The 21,588-nt window shown below is 40.1% G+C and overlaps 1 protein-coding gene across 1 annotated transcript in view; it reads left to right on the forward strand.

The window, feature by feature from the left end:
- The window catches only part of DGKI (diacylglycerol kinase iota), a 258,213-nt gene that overhangs the window by 111,450 nt on the left and 125,175 nt on the right, over positions 1–21,588 (forward strand). The window contains exon 18 of the mRNA XM_027101799.1: positions 20,399–20,499. Within this exon, the coding sequence (XP_026957600.1) occupies positions 20,399–20,499 (101 nt within the window). The remainder of the gene's footprint in view (positions 1–20,398; positions 20,500–21,588) is intronic.

Here is a 21,588-nt window from a genome sequence, read left to right on the forward strand (position 1 = left end):
TGTGGCCACTTAAACCTTGAATATTTATCTAAAATATTCTATAGTTGTATGAGCTATGTTAATTACTGCATATTATAGATTTTATGTCTCTATAACTGATGAAAGATTTATATAATAAAAATTAAATTCGAGGATTATTTTAAACATTCAATAACAGAACTCTGTCAAATACAGCAAGGAGCGCAGAGAAAAATCCAAGCACAATGAGTATTGTATTTATGTATAATGACAGTGGCAGCTTAGCTTAGACCCACTCTCATGCTGCTATTGCAGCAGTGTTTAAGAATCACATTAACCTTGCTCTGGTCCTCACGAAAGTCAGGACTCCAGTATCTTGAGCTAAACTTTGTCTTTTTTTTTTTTTTTCTTTTAACTCTTGGATCAGCCATTCTCTGCTCAAAACAATTCTTTTTTTACAGATGATCTTTCCTTTGGGAGAAGCCTCTCTTTCTGCTGTTCCTAAAGTAAAGTTGCTTTTCTAAAGCAATTTAAATTATCCTTTCTCTCTAGCTTTCTAATGACTTTTTTAGTTAGGGAGGGGGTCATGGTCTTGACAGCATAATGCATAAATTATTAGGAATGGCAACATACAATTAACGTCTGCGTACATGGGAAATTTCAGCTTTACACAAAGAAGAATCTTGAAACTTTCATTTTGATCATATATGACCACATATGAATGCTAAATTTTAATCAAAGGGATTTAGTGGCTTCATGAAATAGAACAAAATAAAGTAAATAGAATATTTCACCACAAATTTTATGTACTATAGCTTTTTTTTTTTTGACGTCAGAGAAGAGTTATAATTCCCAGACTTGGCATATGACATAATTTGTAATCTGGGCATTCTTACTTTTTTTTCTTTTTTATTGAGATATAATTGACATATAACATTGTATCAATTTCAAGTGTAAACATAATGATTCAGTGTTTGTGTCTATTGTGAAATGATCATCATAGTAAGTTAGTAATATCCATCACCACATGTAGTTACGATAGTTTTTTCTTGCGATGAGAGCTTTTAAGATCTCTCTTAGCAACTTTCAAATAGTCAATACCTATAGTCACCATGCTGTACATTACATCCCCAAGACTTATTTATTTTATAATGGTGTTATTTTATATTTATTATTATAATAAGTATTTTATATTTATTATTTTATAATGGTATTTATAAAGGTATTATTATATAATACCTTTTAACCCCCTTCACCCATTTCACCCTTGTCTCCTCAGTGTTGCTCAAAGAATTATTAGGCCAGCACCTCAATTAATAACTTCATTATAATTAAGTGACTTCATACTAGAATCCTCATTGAAGACTACATACATGCACTGTGTCTCATAAATCATGATATTCACATTAAATGGTCATGCTCAAAAAGCCCCAAAAGGTGTGTAACTGTAAAATGAGTCTCTGGAACACTTTCAACTTTTACTGTTGCTTTTCATTAAGTTCTGTTTCCCTCCTGCTCTTCCCCTACCAAAATGAAATAATGTGAACTGTTCACACCTAATTTATTCATTTTTCATCTTTCAAAAATATTATTCAGTGTCTGCTTTAGATATCAGATACTCTGTGGGATACTGGAGATAAGAGATTAGAAAGCTAAGGTTTCTGCCTTGGAGAAATGAACACACCAGGAACAGACCCACTTGTGTTGCCTACAGTACAATTATAACGCAATGTGACACGCATCCAAATGGAAATTCTGGTTGTACTTCCATGTGAATAAATTTTTTGGACTCTTTATTATATTTGTTTTTGTATTTTAGTAATTAAAGTTAATATAGGTCCAAATTGACTTTGTTGATATATATTTCTCACTTTTAAGACATATGGATTCATGTAACTGGCACCATAATCACCAAAATGGTTCTATCACCCCAAAAATCCTGTTTTGTAATCTATGCCCTTTATGGTCATACCCCCTAATCCCTGCATCTCTCATCTCAAACTCTGGCAACCACTGATGGCTACAGTTTTGTATTTTAGAGGATGCCCTGTAAATGGGATCATACAGTATGCAACCCTTAAAACTGGTTTCTTTGAGTGAACGTAACATCTGTGATGTTTATGAGAGTTGCTGCATCTATCATTCCTTTTTGTTGCTGAATTGTATTCCACTGTATGGATGTTTCTGTTTATTTACCTAATAACCCAGAAGGACATCTGGGTTATTTCCAGTTTGGGATGATTCTGAATAGAGCTGCATAAACCTTGATGAACAGGTTTTGTGTGAACATAAGTTTTCATTTCTGTAGGTTAAACACCTAGGAGGGATTCCAGGGTCATATGGTAACTTCATAAGAAACTGACAGACTGTTTTCCAGAGTGGTCTTTTCACTTTGCATTTGCACCAGCCATGTGTGAGAGTTCCTGGTGTTCCACATCTCTGTCAGCACTCGGTAATGTCAATATTTTTACATTTTAATCATTCTGAGTGTCTTTTCATGTGATTATTTGCCATCTTTTATACATTCTCTGGTGAAGCATCCTCTCAAGTCTTTTGCCCATTTCTTAAACTGGGCTGTTTGTTTTCTTCCTGTTGAGTTTTGAGTTTGTCATGTATTCCGGATCCAAGCCTTTGTTAGATATGTGCTTTGCTTAATCATTTCTTTGTTCTAGAAGGCAGTTGACTCAATTTTCAGGCCACAATTTCTGAGGATGGTAGCCATAGTGCCAGTTGTGTTTTCAGAGCCTTTGCAGTGCTATTCCTACCTGTCTGGTGTGTAACCCCTCCAAGTTGCAGGACAGGATCTGAGGGGAGGGTCTGCTCTGTAGTTCAGTTCCTAAAGTCTGTGGTACTGTGTTTAGGGCCAGATTAACACGTTTGCAGCCTAGAGTTGCGTCCAAGCATGGACGTCTTTCTGGAGTTGTCTTCCTGAGCTCCTCCCTCTCTCTTGTCATCCTCAGTACTTTCCCATTTCCTGGGGCTTCGTTTTTGGATCCTTCAGCCAGAAAGCTAAGGCTTTAGTTACCTCATGCTGCTGCATAGCTCCTGAAACCACGTTCACCTCTAGGACCAAGCAATGATATGACTGAAAGAGAAAAAGAAGCAATGGTGGTTTGTCCCATCCTCTTGGGACCTCAGCTTCTCTTATCAGAGAAGAAGATTCCCTCTCCTTATAGTTTTTTTTTTTAATTTTATTGAAGTATAGTTGATTTACAATGTTGTGTTAATTTCTGCTCTACAGCAAAATGACTCAGCTATACATACATTCTTTTTCATATTCTTTTCCATTATGGTTTATCCCAGGATATTGAATATAGTTCCCTGTGCTGTACAGTAGGACCTTGCTGTTTATCTCCCTCTCCTTACAGTTTTAAGCACCAAAAGGACTTGGTCATTGCTGCTGCCAGCACAGCAAAATTGCCTGAGTGCTGGGTTGCGAGAAAATGGAGGAGGTATAAGAGGAAGATTTCCCCAAATTTCTCTGACCATTCAGAGTCCCTTCCCTTTCCTCAAGCCAGAGTTCAAGGGCTTTCCCAGAGCTTTCTCTGTCTGCACCTGTTGTCCATTTTAGGCTTTGTGCTGCCTGGAGTCCAGACCAGGGTTGATTAGAGGTCAAAGGAGGAGAGAGCTCAGCGTTAGTTGGACGGTATTTTAAATTCTGGTCTTCTTCTCCCATCTGCTGCTATCATTTATTTTTCAGAGTTCTCAAATAGCTGCTTTAGGCATTCTGTCCAGGTTTTATAGCTGCATTCACCGGGGGAGAAAGAATGGTGGGTGCTTATCCTCCTTACCCAGAGCCAGAACTTCTCTACTGCCTTTTAAAGCAGAGAGTTTTCACACTGTATCCTCTTTTTTACCTGCTACGGTTACTCAGAGAGTGCCGTAGCTAAACTCAGCAGAAGAGCTCTGCAGAGAAACCAGGGTGTTTTTGAACTGCAACCAACAAATGTTAAATGTAATAGGCTATCTTGCACGACAGTCACAATTTAAACATAAACAAGATGTTTCCCAGTGCCAAATTGTGTGGATTTGTTTGTTGTCTTGGGGAAGGCAGAGTCAGACACAGATCCATGAAAAAAGTATAAATTGTTATCTTTGACAACAAGCTGAATATGATTCAGCATTCTAAACTTACTTCCAATAAGTGAAGCCTTCTTGGTAAAGGATGAAAGCAAATTGATTTTTGTTCTATGAAGAAAGGGGGTTTTACTAAAAGAAATTTTTTTTTTGAGAAATATTTTTGATATGTCTATTTTTTTTTCTTTTGGGTTGAATTTAAGAATTTTATTACTGAGAAACTACCAAGACAGAACCAAGAATCTTTAATCTTCATGATTAAAAAAAACCCATAAATTAGTGATAGGTGGTTTAATCTTTGCATGCCTCTGGCCGAGGAAGTAAACTAGAAATTTCTTTGAAGTGCTTTCTAAAAATTCAGTAATTCTGTTTTCCAACTAGTCACATCAAAGCTTTTGTTTTAACATTTTTTTGAATTTGTGTAATATGCTACAAAAGTTCTATTTATTTTGTTTATTCAGTTCTGGCCCTTTAATTAGAAAATAAGACTTGGTCTGCTTTTTTCAAAACCCTTTCTCTTTTCCATTCTTCTTTCAGTGAACTTCACTCTCCCACACCCTGCACTCTACCAGGGAGTAGGAAAAACATTGCCAACGTAGAAATTTACATACGTGCCTTTGTAAACTATGGGGTTTACCTCTAAAGTAGCTAAGAAGACCCACCAGATATGGTTTGCCTCCAAATGAATTAAGCTTGGTGGCTTTGTTAGAACCGCAGGTTCATCAGGACTCCTGGGCCAGTTGAACCTTCAGAAGAGTGCTTCATGCCTGAAGAGTGCTTCATGCCTGAAGAAGAGCGCTTCATGCCTGAAGAAGAGCGCTTCATGCCTGAAGAGTGCTTCATGCCGGGAATCTGTCCAGATTCTAATTCATGGATTATTACTTTTGGGTCATAATTTCTGGACCAATTGTGAGGGTACCAAAAGGGCCTAAGCATTCACAAATACTGTGAATACACTTGTTGTTAATGCTTCTGTTGTTATTTTTGTGTCCCTGGATGATTATCTCTGAGCAGTAGGATTATGGACAAATTTAAGCTAAATTTTATTGGCTTTCTAGATTGATTTCAATGAGCACACATTACTTCTCTAAAGGGGAAGAAAGCAAAAAAAAAAATTATAGCCATTTATAAAAATGTCTCTGCTTTAAAGCTCAGTAGAGAAGTTCTGGTTCTGGGTAAGGTGGGTAAGCACAGATTCTTCTTTCTCCCCCAGTAACTGCAGCTATAAAACCAAAAGCAAAAAATAAAGTTTATAGTTTTAAAAGAACAGAGAGAATTGCTAAACTCACTGATTGAGTACATGATATTTCTTTCAATTCTAGCTCAGAGTCAGACGGCAAAGCATAAGATTTAGCTTCAGGCTTTCTGGGGAAAAAAGCCGTTTGCTTTCTGATCCTCTGAGCAGGGGAAACTGTTAAGCTTTACTCATCTTTTTCCTCCTTTCTCTCACTCCCACTCCCATGTTTTATGAATTTCTGGTGATTTCACTTCCCACTGTCCACAGTTCCTTGACTTTTAATCATGTCAAATTGTCCTGTTTCCTGTCTTCCTATGCCACCCCTCTCTGCCGGTTCCATAAAACCAATATAGCAAATTGAAAATTCCCAAGAAAAGTAAGGACTACTTGAGATTCGTCTCATACCAATTTCCAAACTTGAATCCAGGCTGCACCTCGGATCATTGGTTTTTTCCCTTCCTTACGCTCTGTGAGTTTCCTACAAGAGTTCCTCACTCTGCCTGTGCTTCTATTCCCGTGCAGGTACCCGGGGCAGGGGCGTTTAGTGACTTAAAGACAAGGGGCCTGCAGGAGCAGACCCAGGTCTCCAACTGCAGTGTCTTCCTCCTTATTCTGTAGGCCCCCAAACCCCATGAAGACATCCTCTGTTTTAAGTGTCTATGGGAGCCCTGCTTTTGTCTGTGTGACATTGACCATGTAGTAACCTTTTTGCATTTCAGTTTTTCAAATATTAAAAAGAAATGCAGTTGATCTCTGGGATTTCTATCAGCTCTGAAGTTCTGTCATGCTAAAATTCAGGGCATGATCCTAGGCTCTGAAGATCTGCCCCTGAGGGATCTAGCAGTTGAGACTTGCCATGGGATGTGACAAGGTCATTCTTTATCCTTAGTACTGATCAGGCAGGCCAGGCCCTGTACCGCCTTGGTACACTTTTGCCTTGCTCTCAGCAAGAACCCAGGCAGATTTTTTCATTTAGCCAAAGAGGTAATATGGGCCTGAGATTGAGTTGTGATCACATTTAGCATCCTGATAACTGTATGTGGTAGCAATTGCTATCATTGCCATCCCATAGATGGGAAGACTGAGAATAAGAAATATTGGGAAACTTGCCTAAGATCATATGCTATAAAGTCATAAAGGTAACACCCAGGGCTCTTTGAAGATGGCATTTAAGGCACTGAATTCTGCAGTTGATATAACCTCTGGTCATTTTCCTGTGTGTTTATCAATATATATGTAACTTATGTGTTTTAATCAAATCATACTATGTAAACTTCTCCCCTTTTTAAGAGATGACTAACTCCCCTCAGAGATGACTAACACTTTAGAATTCAATTTGAGTGTTTCAAACGCGTGAATCTCTGGTAGTACAGGTTTGAAGTTTGTGTTATTATACGAAAAATGTCAGAATGACAAACCCCAGTTAAAAATAAATTCTAGTGTAGCTAAAGAAGGGGGAGAGTCTTTCGGGCTTGTTAGTAATGGTGTTGGGTCTGTGAAAGAGGCTCTTCGGGCAGGGTCCTGCTCTCATCCTCAGGGGCTGGGTGGCACCTGTGTTCTCTTGGTGAAGGTGAGCATGGCTCAAGCATCTGGTGCAGTTATGTAAAGGGGTATTAGGACTCCCTCGGCATTTAAAGTTATATCTCGTTGCTTTTAAAATTTAGTTTTAGAGATGCATTATTCATGTCTGTGTAGGTGTAGAAACAGTCCTGCGAGTCAGCACTTCTCGTATAATGAAAGGTCACTTCAAAAGAAAAAACAACACCAAAAAAGTGAAGCCGATACTCACTCAGGTGTTAGCTTGTTGCAGAGCCTGGGGCCCAGTGAGCTTCGGGGCGTTTTGGGGTGCAGTCTATTGGGCAGGGCAGAGAGGGGAGGGAAATTCATGAGTTTTGTTTGTTTAATCAAAGTAAATTTTAGAAAATTAAAATTTAAAAAGCCTGACTTTAGAGGTAACATTAGTCCCATAGGGTCTGATAAGCCTAACAGTGATATCAAGCCAGAAGAGGTTTCCAAGTGAGGTTAAAATTTTGGAAAGTAAAAAGTTAGATTCATCTTATTCCTCTATTATGTATCTTTTTATCAACGGTAATTATAGGATTAAAATGAAGTGCGTTAGTTCTCTTAGTGCATCTTTTTAATAGGCATCTGTATTACTTTGCTAGGGATGCCATAACAAAGTACCACAGACACAGTGGCTTAAACAACATAAATTTATTTCCTCGCAGTCTGGAGGCTGGAAGTCTGACGTCGAGGTGTTGGTGAGATTGGTTTCTTCTGAGGCATCTCTCTTTGGCTTGGATATGGACATCTTCTCCCTGTGTCTTCACGTTGTCTTTCGTCCCTGTCTGTCTCCTAATCTCTTCTTACAAGGACACCCGTCAGATTGGTGTCCATATGACCTCATTTTAACTTAGTTCATCTTTAAAGACCTTATCTCCAAATACAGTCACATTTCTGCAGCACTGGGGGTTAGGACTTCAACATATGAATTTTGGGGGCACACAACCTAGCCCGTAACAGCATCATACTAGATAAATTTGAATAAATTTTAGGGTTTTTTTCTGTCACCAACTGTGTGAAGGTTGAACTTTGTGTATACACAAACTATAGAGTTGTATATACAACTATAGAGTTGTATATACACACAACTATCAATACATGTATTGATAGTTTAATTCTTTAAAATCTTTTTTTATGAAACTGTCTAAGGGGCTAAAGGACATTGCTCTTTTATTTATAGTAGATTCTAAGTATTAACTCTCTGGGTACAATAAGACTGGTGACCTCTATGGACCAAAATTCATCTTCTGTAAAATAAGGTGGTTTACAGTATGAACTTTAAATTTTTGTTCAGATCTGAATTCCTAAAACATTATCATAATAAAACAACTATAAAAATACAGATGATAAATGGCAAGGAAAAGGAGTAATTTTGCTAGTCTTTGTGAATAAAAGATTTACTTACAAATGGACTCTTCACCCAGAATAAAACTAAATACTTTTAGAAAACAGTTATTAATATCTTTAGATAAACTGATACAACTGCAATGTTAGTCATAGAATTGCTGCATTCAGAGAGAAAAAAAAGAAACATTTCAGTTTTTACTCCGGTCCTGCAGTGATAACTGATACCATATTCTGCCATAGAGTATGAAGAACGTATCAATAACAGAGAAATCCAGACGTTTGTATTGAGTGTTCCAAGAGGGTATTTATTTCAGATTGCTTTTCTGAGGTGGTAATGAAACGCAACGTGCATTTCATTTATAGGAGAGTTTCAGTTGAATTATACCGATGCAATTGAGTTTCCCTCCTCTGTCATAATACCCTGAAACACTTATATGAAATGAAAAGAGAGTACATTTTAAAAGACATAAAAAGAAAATACTTGATGCTAGATTTAATTAATCCCCAGAACTCATCCTCACATTTCGTGTCAGAAAATGGAACTCTGAAAAGAATGTAGCACGTTCTAAAAGTTGTAGCTAAGATATTTGAGTAAAATGAACATGGCATTGGAAGAATTACAAATGGAACAAAAAAGACAAAGCTTTTCAGCTTTATATTACAGAGAACTATAATTATTTTCCTTAATTAATCATTTAGGCTCTGCTGCTCTCAAAGTGATTTATGTCCTCTAGTTGGGACATACATAAACCTTTTGGTCTGATGGTATTTTGTTGTATTGGTGAAGTAAAACAATTACGTGTTTCCTTGAAGAAAGGGTCTTGGTTTATGAGTATGTTAGGATACTGCCTTTGGTAGAGACTTGATCTACTTAAATGTGATAAGTGAGAGGATAGAAACAAATGAGACCAGCAAAAGCACCCCAAATTATTTTCACATTCTGTTATGACATTTTCAACAGAAACCCTTTTTCCTCTCTTTTCCTATTTTCCTTTTAGTATTGGTAGCACTAAAATATTAACCAATTAATATTTCAGCTGGTTATTTTGTGTTTGTTTCTTCATCGTCATCCAAGTAATTTGTCTACCACTAGAAGTTTATCCTAAGGAACTTTTTTTCTCAAGTTTACGGTCAAATCTTACAAAAGTTATTTTTGTTGATGAGTAATTGTGGTAGTAAGAGAATTGTTCTATGATTTTTACAAGTTCTGTTCTAGCAGTGTGTCTTTAGTCTGTCTATTCTTATACTATCAAGAAGGATGGTTCCAAAAATAAAATTCCTTAGTCATTGGATCAGAAATTAGAGAAAGGTGGTGAAAAGTTTCCCCCTAATTGGCTGAATTTGCTGAGTTGGAAAGAAGAGTCGGGTTTAGAGGATTCTCTGATTCTTTTTTCTTGGATTTCTGACAAGGACACATGGGGTAATGGGGGCACATCTGTGTTACAAGTGGGGGACTTAGCTTTCCACCAACTGTAGGTTGATGGATAGGAGAGTTAACGATACCGTGTCTCTTTCCAGAGCTAAATGCAGCACCACTGAGTATTCCAAGCCTTGGCAAGCCGTTGTCAACCTGGGAGGAATGTGAGTCAAAACACAGCGCAGGGCTTCCCTGGTGGCGCAGTGGTTGAGAGTCCGCCTACCGATGCAGGGGACACGGGTTCGTGCCCCGGTCCGGGAAGATCCCACATGCCGCGGAGCTGCTGGGCCGGTGAGCCATGGCCGCTGAGCCTGCATGTCTGGAGCCTGTGCTCCACAACGGGAGAGGCCACAACAGTGAGAGGCCCGTGTACCGCAAAAAAAAAAAAACAAAAAAACATAGCGCAGCCAAATACTACCTATTAAGAGAAAACAACTTTGCAAATGTTATTTCTCTGATATCCAGTTTTTAGGAAAATATATGAGTCTTTTTATAAGTCTTTCTATCAGCCTATGGAAGGCTGAAACCATTTATGGAAATGTTTCTTATGTGATGCCATTTATTGTCAGGCCAACACTTAGTTTTTATTTTCTTGATATGAAACAAAACACGGAATCCTCTCCTTGCTGATCCTGTTTCCTAGGGATGCAGAGCTCCTTCCACACAGTTTGCACGATAACTTTTCAGTAAGAACACATCTTGTAATTCATGCATCCAATCCTTTCTCAAACTAATTGGAGTTCCAGCATTTCTCTACCTCAATAGACAGTTATATTTATTTTCACTGCATTACTGCTTTATGCATTTTTGGCCACTGCTTTGTTTGGTTATTTTTACTTATAAACAATTCTAAATTCTTGATTTTTTTCTGTAGGTTTATAGGTGAAATAAATGTTAAATACTAAAAATTGTATGTATGCTAGGGATTTTGGGGTTTTTTGTAAAAATGTTGTTATATAGACACCTACTCAAATACCTCCACTTGATTCATGAAAGTGCTTAGTTACTAGAGGATGAGCAAATAAGTTAGGTTTTAAGCCTACTTTCAGTGTCTTTCAGGATGTATGTGAAAGGCCAGAAGTTTTTTCTTCTGTGAAATACTTTTTCAGCTACTCAAGTCCTATCACTTGCTCCCTGCTCTCTTCCACCAAAGAAAAGTCAATTTCTTTATCAGTTGCAAATAAGAGCAGGATATTACAACAGTTAACGACAGCAAACCCAAGGGAAGTTTTTTACCATTTAAGTAGCAAATACATAAACGGTTTTCCCTTTGTTTGATATATTGAAATTGAAACTTGAAGTAAAAAATATTTTCCTTTCTGAGCACATGAGATCTGAAACCATTTAGATGGCTTGGGAGTAATATTATCCTATTATGTCTCATTGGTTCAAGCCCAGTGATTCCTTATCATTGGAGATAGTGATTAATGGTCCTCTACAGTCGGAACAGCAAAATAATTCTCTATGCTATTGCAGGCTACAGTACTCAGAGTAGCTCATATTAGCGTTTTATGGTAGAATCTTTCGTCATTTTTAATACGGGAAACCTCCATTACGTGGAATTACTTCATAAAATGGAAGTGCTTTTGGCTGGGTGTGATGAAAGACAGGGCTTGAGTTCTTCGCTTTTCCCATTCCAGCTGTTCTTCATCTCAGCAATTTGACTTTGTAGAATTCTACTACAAAAATGCATATTCTGTCTTCCTCTGACTTCCATCCCTCTTTATTTCCTGTGGTATTTGTTTTCCTTGCCTTTCATCTTTTTTTTTTTTTTTTTTTTTTTTTTTTGTTGTTGTTGTTGCGGTACGCAGGCCCTCTCACTGTTGTGGCCTCTCCCGTTGCGGGACTCGCAGGCTCAGCGGCCATGGCTCACGGGCCCAGCCGCTCTGCAGCATGTGGGATCTTCCTGGACCGGGGCACAAACCCATATCCCCTGCATCGGCAGGCGGACTCTCAACCACTGTGCCACCAGGGAAGCCCATCATCATGATATTTTTATACTCTTTATGTACTCCAAATTTTATACTTTTAAGCATAAAATAGTATAAAAAGAGTATAAGTGGGAACTTAAGGTGTAAAACTCCTAAGACTTCTTTTTTTCCTGAAAGGTTGTCATCCCTAGTTACCAATTCAGCAAATATCAGGGAAGGAGGTTCCACTTTCATGAGACTTAAATCTTATATAGGTGGTATCTAATCACAGGTAGAAATTCTCCACTCACATTAAGCAGAGGCGAGCCAGAGAATCAACTCCATATGTGAGGAGAGCACAGCAATGATAAGACACGTGAGCATTGAGGTTATTCCCTGTTTGTTGGCTTTAGCAATGGGAACTGATTTTTCCTTTGATCCAAGTTCTGTTGAGTGGTTCTCATTCTGAACAATGGTGAACGATATGTGTAACACGTGATTCGGTGGGACGAATAATGTAGTCAGTTATCGTGCAAAATCATTTTTCTCATTGCAGAAGTAGCAAGTCTAGATGGGAAGCAGTAACTTACAGATGTTGAAAGCCTCATATTTAATACACGTTGTGGGAGATGTAAAGATAGATGTATATAGATAGCTGGGCATTCAGTTCTTTTTTAATTGAGATTTACAATATTATATTCATTTCAGGTGTACAACATAGTGATTCAGAATTTTTATAGATTATACTCCATTTGTAGTTATTATAAATTGTTGGCTATATTCCCTGTGCTGTACAGTATATCCTTTTAGCTTATTTATTTTGAACAGAGTATAAGGGAAGGTAACAAAATCATCATGTCGTGATCACGTTTACATTTCACACCGCCTGCTGCATCTGCAGTGTGATGAGGGTGTTAATGGGCACCAGGGGCACAGTTAGTTCAGGTGCAAGATGATAGTAGTTTGGTCTTGGCCCATGAGGGTTTTAGTGGAGCGGGTAGAGAAGCGTCCATATTTGGAAGATACTTAGAGGAGGAGAAAGAAGGAGCAGGCGGAAATTTAGTTCCGAAACCAGGAGAGCTTTTTGGTTTGAAATCTAAGAGAAAAGAGCTTCAAGGAGCAGAGAGTTAACCACAGCGTGAAATGCTGCTGAAGGGAGCATTAGGGTGAAAACTAGGAAGGAAATTTAAAATGCATGAATAAAGGGAAAGAAGAAAGTAAGAGACTGTGAGATCTTATGGAAAGGAGAGTTTGAGTTTCCACGACTTAAAAAATAAACCTGTGTCTCTGGTACCCGGAAGTTGTAACATTAAGTGTGTGTGGGGCGGGTTCCACATAAAAGTCTCAGAGTTGGATGACCGAGTCCTCAGCAGCTGTGGCAGTCACTGCCACAAAAGCAAATGGGTGGTAAGGAGAATCTGAAATATTGGTCAAGGCTATTGGCCTTTTTCTTTTCCCTTATAGCAGAAATGATGAAACTGCTGTGCTGGTCCAGCCGCTTTGTGATACCACCAAGTAAAGCCACTACTAGTTCGTCCTCTTTGCTTCTCCTTTAAATGCCAGGAACCTAATAATGCTAATTTCACTCTATCATGTATTCATTTATTACCATTTCAGAAGCACAGAAATGTATTCCACTTTCAATGCAAGCATGAAAATCTGCATTTCAATGTGTATTTGAAGATCTCAAGAAACTTTAAAGGTGAAGTTTTGTTTCAACCAATGGCATCAAAGGTTTTTGATGTTTGCTACTTGTAGCCTCTTTGTAATTTATTAGCCATGAAGGCAGCAAACATTTCTCTGATATATGTCTAGCTTTAGTGCTTAAAGTTTACATATCTTTGCCATTAGTGCCTGTGGCTGATTACCTCAGTGACTTAAAACCCAATTCCGACCCAAATAGTAGAAGAAAAGTCAATAAACAGAAACCACGGACAGAGAGCCATTTAGATTCTTTAGGAAGAATTTACAAATGCTTAAGAGCGATCTAACCAAGGAATAGGGCACTTCCGTCCTGGACCTCACAAGTAGACAAGGATGGGGCAGGGAATGACCAGCCATTTGCAGATGGAATAGGGGAAGATGGCATCAGACAGAATAGCAAATGTTGAATTAGGTGACATCTGAGATCTCTCCCAGCCCTATAATGCTTTAATTCCATTACCTTGTTGGAGATCTGGCAGGCTAGCTGTCTCAAATAATTTGTAAGCTGTGGCATATCATATTAGCCACCTCACAGATGGACGTCTTAAGGAGCCAAGAACTTAGTGAACGTCTATCAGAAAAGAATTAACAGCCTTTAAAGGTACTTCCTCAGAAACATATGTCAGACAGTAGGAGGTCGTGATTGACTGCTGCTGACGCGATTTGGGTTTATCCTTGGCTCCAAATTCAAAAACCCTTTTACAATTTATTTCACAGTCCTGACTTATTGTTCTCTACTCCAGGCAGGAGACAACTGTATTATTAGAGCTCTCTCTGAACTCAGCAGGTGTCAAAAGTCCATTTTAATCTCTGTTCAGAAGCCTTGATTCAATTTGGTTTTACTGCTCAATGTAAAGGGGCCTACTTGGATGTCTTCTTGGATAAGTTATTACCAGTCATAGTTTGGAAATGTCCCAGGGTAAGTACGCAATTTCTAGGAAGTTGCTAAAGGGAAGGCCATTAAGTATAGTTATATTTTAATAAGGCCCAGCCTGATAGCTGATGAAAGGATGGGTGGTAAATGTTTCTGGTTCACCACTATTTAATTAAGGAACAAGCAGTCCTGAAATGGTTTATGTGCCTTTCGGGCAGGGACATCCTCTTTTCTTGTAAATTCTTCCCTCTTTATTTGTGCAGATCCCACTAGAGATAAGATGCAAGGGGGTGAGAGAGCATAATGCAGCATGGACTTACCTCCAGATCTAGAGAGCCAGATGGACACAGGACGGAAGCGGACAGCCAAAGCAGGGGTTGCCTGGGGCTCCCGAAGAGAAAAGCCTCTAGTGAGCATCTCAGGGATGGTCTGATGCCACACTGTGCTCAAGCCTCAGGGCCACTGAGAGTCCCAGAAGGATTGGACTTTTTTGCATTTCACTCATTTATTTGTTATTGTATACAACTCAGACCAGACTCTATTTTAGGTGCTGGAGCTGCAAGGAGGATGAGGAGATAGTCTTTCATCCCAAGAATTCACACTAGAAATTAATATTTTAATCAAAACTCCATTCACAAAACAAGAACCAATTCAAATGAATTCTATTAAAGATTGGTTAGAAACATCCTTTATTATATCTAGGTTATGACTGAATAGAATCTCACATTTACATTTCTTGAAAGAAATTAAATCTACAACTGTTACTACTCTTCCTTCTCCTCCCCCTCCTCCCCTCCTTCTTCTTCTCCTCCCTCCTCCTCCTCCTCCTCCCCCGCTCTCCTCCCTCCTCTCTCCTCCCTCCTCCTCCCTCCTCCTCCCCCTCCTCTCTCCTCTCTACTCCCTCCTCCTCCCCCTCCTCCCTCCTCCCCCTCTTCCCTCCTCTCCTCCTCCCTCCTCCCCCTCCCTCTCCCTCCTCCTCTTCTTCTTCCCCTCTTCCTCCTCCTCCTCATTATTATTATTATTATATCAGGCCTCAAGAGACTTGTGATGCTTTTCTACCTTGCAAAGGAAAACTCTATATATGAGTAACAAAGGCCCAGTTAAATTACAGTTCGTCATAAAAACCGATGAGTCTACACAGTGGTTTAGGGGTGAGTCTTACACTGAATCATTTAAGAAATGTTAAAACAGGACTTTTTCAAGGTACAAAATGTAGAATAATTATACAGCTTTAAGGATGTCCTCTGTAATGTGAATTAGGATTTATATCCTTAATATCTTTAAGTAGAATATCTTGCAAACATTCACAGTCCCCGCTTGCATTCTCATTCAACGGACGATAGATGGCTACGTAACTCTGCACCTTGTCTCCCAACCCATGTCAGCAGACTCAAATCCTAAGGTTTGAGATCTACTAACTCCTATTTAGAGCTCTGACTATGGCTTCTGCTGTGATATTACTATTCAGGACTGAGTTTTTTAAAAAGGCCTGTGGAAATTGAAGACGCATCAAGATGCTAATAATAGTAACAAAATAACAATACATTATACTTGAAAACTTACTATTTACAGGAGTGTGCTAACTGCCTTACATGCATCTTCTCATTCAGTTCTCACTATATTCCTATCAGTCCAGTTTTCAGATCAGAAAATGGTTTAGAGAAGGTAACTTTAGAGCTCTGAATGTCAAATGTGTGTTAATTGATAGAGTTCAGATTGGAACTAAGATTTTGCTGATTCTGCGTTCTGCTTTATGCGCTGTGCTGTATTGTCTTAAGGTTAAGTGGTGTTACTGCCAGGTGATTTGTGTTTCCAATGAGAAGAAGGGATCACGTGATGTTAATTGTCTGGAAGTGGGAACAAAAGCACCCAACTCGTCCCTTCCATCCATGAGGGGTGTCTGTACATAGGAGACTGGGATGAGAGGAGTCTTTTATCAGTCTGTGAGAGACAACGTGTAGTAAAGAAATTGATTGAGAGAATGAAGAAGGTTGGAGGCATGAGGAAGGAATTTGACACTAATGGACTGAAAGTCTCTGAAGAGTCAAATAAAAAAATCTATCGGCAGGAACTAAAGGGTAGCAGAGAATGATGAGAATTCGATCTAAGTTGTGTTCAGGGAGTTGTCTTGATGGCTCTGCACCTACCCCCCGCCCCCTCCAGCATCTCAAGGTAACAGGTGTGCATAGGTGGAGAGAGAAGGTACAGTCTGGAGATTCTGAGGCCCCTGTTAGTGACTTCAGCGAGAGGTGCTTTTATTACGGTTCTTGAGAAAGTCATGATGAGGATATTTGGGAGTTAAGTTCAGAGCCATCAACTTCCACTCTACACAAGGAATGTATTCTTGATGTTTCAGAGGAAATTCATGAGAAGGCGGCAGGTTGGGGCCATTGTCCCGATTTTAAAGGACGTTCACTGATTGCTGAGTCCTTTTTAGGGACCTTGAGGGGTTCCATGGAAGTCAGGTTTAGAACCCCTGATACAGAGCTTAAATTAGTAAAGAGTAGCTTGGGGTAGAAGTTGGCACAAAGGCAAATCCATTTTTACCAGGTTGTTAGTCTCTTCTATGCTCTGCTAACTTTCTTGGCAAAATTTAATTTTAGAAAACTAATGGCACTGCTGTTGCCCAGAGTCCAAGGAAAAGCTTAGTCATCCTTCACCTCCGGTCAGCCATTAATGGGACACTAATATATTTTGCCATCAAGGGACACAATCGAATTACTTGGCTTTCATTTAATCTCTGTGCACTTTTCTCCCCCATGTTCTAGTTGTCTGTTTTCATGTTATCACTTGGCCTGTAAAATACCAAGTGGGAGAAGATCCAGGAGAATCATGACACCAGCCAGGCTAGACGGTTTGCCCCCGGAGGAAGCCCAGCAGCTTGTTAGAAGTATCTAGGGAGTTCCTGCATAGGCCCTAGTCTCCTTCCAATACCTGGCAGCAGCAGATGCTAGTGCTTATTAGGCAGAACCTTACCTGAAAGAACAAGCTTCAGAATAATAATTATACCGATAATACCTAATATCGAGCACTTACAATGTGCCAGACATTTTTCTAAGCACATCACCTGTGTTGACTCACTTAATTCTCATAACATCCCCGTGAGGTGAATACTGTTATTATCCCCACCTTTCCTATGGGGAAACTGAAGCGCAGTGTCCTGATTAACCAATAACTGGAAGAACTTTACGTCCAATCCAGTCCATCTGACCTAGAGTCTGAGCTCTTAACCACTTTGCTGAGCTGCCTCCTGTACCTACTCTTTATACCAGGGTCCAGAGTAATTCAAAGGGATTATCCATCAGGGACCCTCTGGGTGAATGTCCTCAACCTTCCTGATTGGCCTGATCTGGGCCACCATTTGACAGCAGGCCAAATACCAGGTACCCTAGTCAGAAGGCTGGTTTTAAGCAAGCTGCCACTGGTGGGAAAGTGGGATGTGTTGCAGGTTGTTGGGAGAAGATGGGAGATGAGAGCAGAAGAGTGACTGTGTAGGAAGTGGAAGGAACAGAGCGTCGGCTGGTTAGTGAGAGTCTCCACTCTTTTCCATTCTGGAGATGAAGTGAGATAATATATGAATTCATAGGGGACCTGGAAAGTTCTATAAGATTGGTGGGAGGCTGTGGTTCAGGGGCAGTAGTGTGTGGTGGGAATCAGTGGGTTCAGATGAGAACCTGGACGGCAGACGTGTGTGGACAGACAGCAGACAGTGTTGGATTTTGAGAAAGGTGGTTCACACTGGTGAGCCCACGGGCAGCCCCCTGGAGGAGGGGTGCGGGGACCGGTCTGCAGTCAGTCTCTGAATCCCATTTCCAACTCGGCAGCTGCTGCTGTAGCCAGCTCTGGACTCCAGCTCACTGGAGAGGACCAGAGCTCACTGCCACTAGATCCGCTGTTACCTCAAAAAATGTTTTGGTGGAGCTCTTTCAGCCTCTGCCCTCTCTCTTCTCCTGTTACTCAGTATGATGGGCCACCGTGTTCTATGTTTCCAGCCTCCCTTTTACCTTCTACGCTTGCAGGAGAGTGTTTGCTAATTATAATCTTTGCAGTTCACTGGAGTGAACTTGACATTAAAAAGATCAGGCACCTCTTGGGAGTTCCTTGGGGGTCTGGTGGTTAGGACTCCGCGCTTCCACTGCAGGGGACACAGGTTGGATCCCTGGTCGGGGAACTAAGCTTCCCACATGCCGTGTGGTGCAGCCGAAAAAAAAAAAAAAAAAAGATCAGGCCCCTCTTAATTTCAAAATCAGCATTTGGTGTGAACGGTGTGTGGTTACTCTGTTAATAACTCTTTCCTATCTACTTACATCTAACACCTAACACTGATATAATCCTTACTTTTACTCTTGCCCTGAGTTACCATTGATTTACTTATGGATGTACCTTTAAAATAATTGCGTTATTTTTCTATAAATGATGATACTCAGTGTAAAATAATCCCCAAATCCCCCCATGTACAGGTAACCATCTCAAACAGCTTACTGAACATTTTCTTCAGACACTTCTCTATAAACTCCTAAATTCCACAATTCCCATGAGGGAGATTATGCCATATGTAATTTTCGATGACTTTCTTTTCACTTAACAACATATTGTACTCAGACTTTCTTTTAAAGGTAGGCACTCATTTGTAATATTTGCCCCGCGTTCTCCTGTTTGTACCAACAGTTTACTTAGCCAGCCCCCTGTCGATTGTTCGTTGACCAAGAGTCTGAACATCACGCAGGGATCGTCCGACTCTGCTAATCCGGGCTCTATGGTTTTGCTGTCAATCTGTGGGATTCTTGGCATCGTATAATAGAAGGAGCATGAAAGGGATGAATGAAGAGTCCAAGACTCTGCTCCCAGCTCTGTCACTTAGTAGCTCTGTGACCTTAAAATCACTTTACCTTTCTGAATCTCAGGTTCCCTACCTGTAAATGGCGGTGTGGGTACGTGTGATATTAAAGGTCTGTTCTGCTCATTCACAAATGTGCTTTAAACCACATCTCCCATCCCAACTTATGCAGGTCAGTTTTATTCACCAGTGCCTGTTCAGTTGGAGTATGTATGGAAGGAGTTGTTACACTTTGCCCTAAAATGAGTTTTTAGACAAGAGAATGAAATTTAAATTATTTCTCCCTCTTCCAGAGCTGCAGTGAAATTGTGTGTGTGAGTGCATGTGTGTCTGAGGTTGGGGTAGAGGTATCCTGCCAATATTTTTAAAGTATCACTCTGTCCTTCCATCCATCCTTCTCCTCTTTCTTCTCTCTCCCGCCCCTTCCTCCTCTCTCGTCTTTCCTTCCTTTTTTCTTTTTCTCTTTCTCTCTTTTCCTTCCTTCCTTCTCTTCCTTTCTTTCTTTCTTTTCCTGAAGTGAATTAAGGACTAATGCTATTCTTTCTGCTTCAGTCAATGGGGACTTTTACCCCATAATATAAGACAGGAGAAGCAATAAAGACAAATGGGGATTGTGTTATATTAATATATTGAATAAATGTACTGTTCCATAGTGGTGATGATGAAGATCAAATTATTCCCCTCGACTAATGCCCATGATTAAACTATTTGGAAAATATTAGTTAAAAACGTCCAAGGAATCCAGGTAAAAGCCTTCTGAGGGTGAATGGGATGCTTCAGAAAGTTTGGTACGACCCCCTTTTAATTGTTCACTATCTATCCTGAACCAGTTTGAATTCCTTTAAAATGAATTGAATACTTCCTTCTCTTCCTAAAGAATGCACGTTGTATGTGTTTTAACACTTTTCGTCCATTTTGGGGTCCTCAGTGGCCCATCACAGGCAGCATTCATTGTAATTGGCTTTGACTGAGAAGCGCCCCAGGGAGTTCGAGGTGTGTGGGGCCATTTCATTCTCAGCCCCGTGCTCTCTGGATTCTTGGGTTTGATTTTTATGTTTTCCTGTCTCTTCTGAGAGCCAAGCTGTTATGGGCATATTTGCTAAAGCAGTTCTTTCCAGCTCTACACCACGTCTTAGCACTTCAGATTAGCTGCATCTCATTTATCGTGGAACTGAACACAGAATCTTATTGGAGTTTTTAATAAGTTAGTAAAAAAAAAAAAAAATGAGTGGGCTCCAGAAGCCTTTTCTGCTTATTCCCATGTTCTTACCTCCGTTCCAGAAACTTGAGGTTTGCAGAGACGTGTTCTCCAGATAATTGCTGTATTCTCATCAAGATCCCATGATTCTGGTTTGAATGTGAACTCTTTCTTCTTCATAAGAAGAGATGATATTGCCTTTAGTCCGTCCAGGTGCATATGACTCCCAGCTCCATTCTCTCCTTGATATCTGACCATGCGGTTCTTGTTTTACAGTCCCCAGTCTGTCCCAGACCGTCTGAGGATCCGGGTGAACAAAATCAGTTTACAAGACTATGAAGGATTCCACTATGACAAAGAGAAGCTCCGGGAAGCTTGTAAGTTGGAAGTGCCTAATGGATATCACGGGATCAGCCTGTTTTCAGCTTCTTGGTCCTCCTTGGTTTGATGGATAGATTCATCTTGTGTCTGAAAGTCATGATTAAAGAAATGAAGGGAAGTGTAGTAACATGGGAACCCCAGGTGACGCTCTGTGGGCTGAAGAAGGTGGAACTAGAAAAGGGAATCAGAATAAACTAGTTCTGCTCTTGATGCCACGTAAGGGTCTCTTGGTTTATGAACCATGTTAGTTCCCAGGCTGACCTAAAATGAGAAGAGCAGAATGATGGTGATACAACATGGTATAGTAACATCTAGAAAATTCTTGAGACAGCACACGTCTCTTCCTGGAGGCTGCATTACCAAATACTGTCCTCATTCTTCATGCCAGTGTGACAGTTATCTGGGAAGACACGTCCTTCACTTCTAGCTGTTACGTGATTGTATGACGTCAAAGCAAGGCCCACAGCGTAGTAAATGTCAGGGTAAAATGAGTCATTCATGAGGTGACAGTGCTTCTGAAACCTTAAGTTGAGTCAACACACAAATTCCTTTTCAATGTTCGTATTTTCCATATGCTTCTTTAAATATATATAACTGTTAGTTCACCTTGCTCAATATTCCATATTTATTGGGCATTTTTTATCTCCTAGTCACTATTTTAGATCTTTGTCTGTACCATGAAAATATATGAGGTAACTGGGGAACGTCGGCCAGAAGCAGTTAAGACTCTACAGGTGTGTTGGATATTAGGGTTCCCGGTTCCTTCTTCATTGTGGGGGCCAGTAGTCAAGTGCAGTAAAGGCAGAGAAGATGAGGGCCAGTGTCCAAGGGCACAGGCAGGGATGCCAACAGAGAGAAGGGAGCGTTGTAGAGAACCAGGGATTTATGAACGAAAACCCTAACTGGCCCCAAGTGTGGACCTGCCTGAAGGTGTAGAAGATGAAAATAGTTAAAACTGGCAGGAGTGGAGTAGGGGGCACATTTCTGAGCTCTGATTCCTGAACCTGTGATCTGTAGTGGGGTGTACTGGATGGAAGTCCCGAAATCCAGGGACAGTCTCAGGGTGGGGCAGGGACTTTCAGATC

This window comes from Aethalodelphis obliquidens, unplaced genomic scaffold, assembly GCF_003676395.1.
Source record: "Aethalodelphis obliquidens isolate GAN/ISIS:26980383/991018 unplaced genomic scaffold, ASM367639v1 scaffold5, whole genome shotgun sequence".
Classification (NCBI taxonomy): domain Eukaryota; kingdom Metazoa; phylum Chordata; class Mammalia; order Artiodactyla; family Delphinidae; genus Aethalodelphis; species Aethalodelphis obliquidens.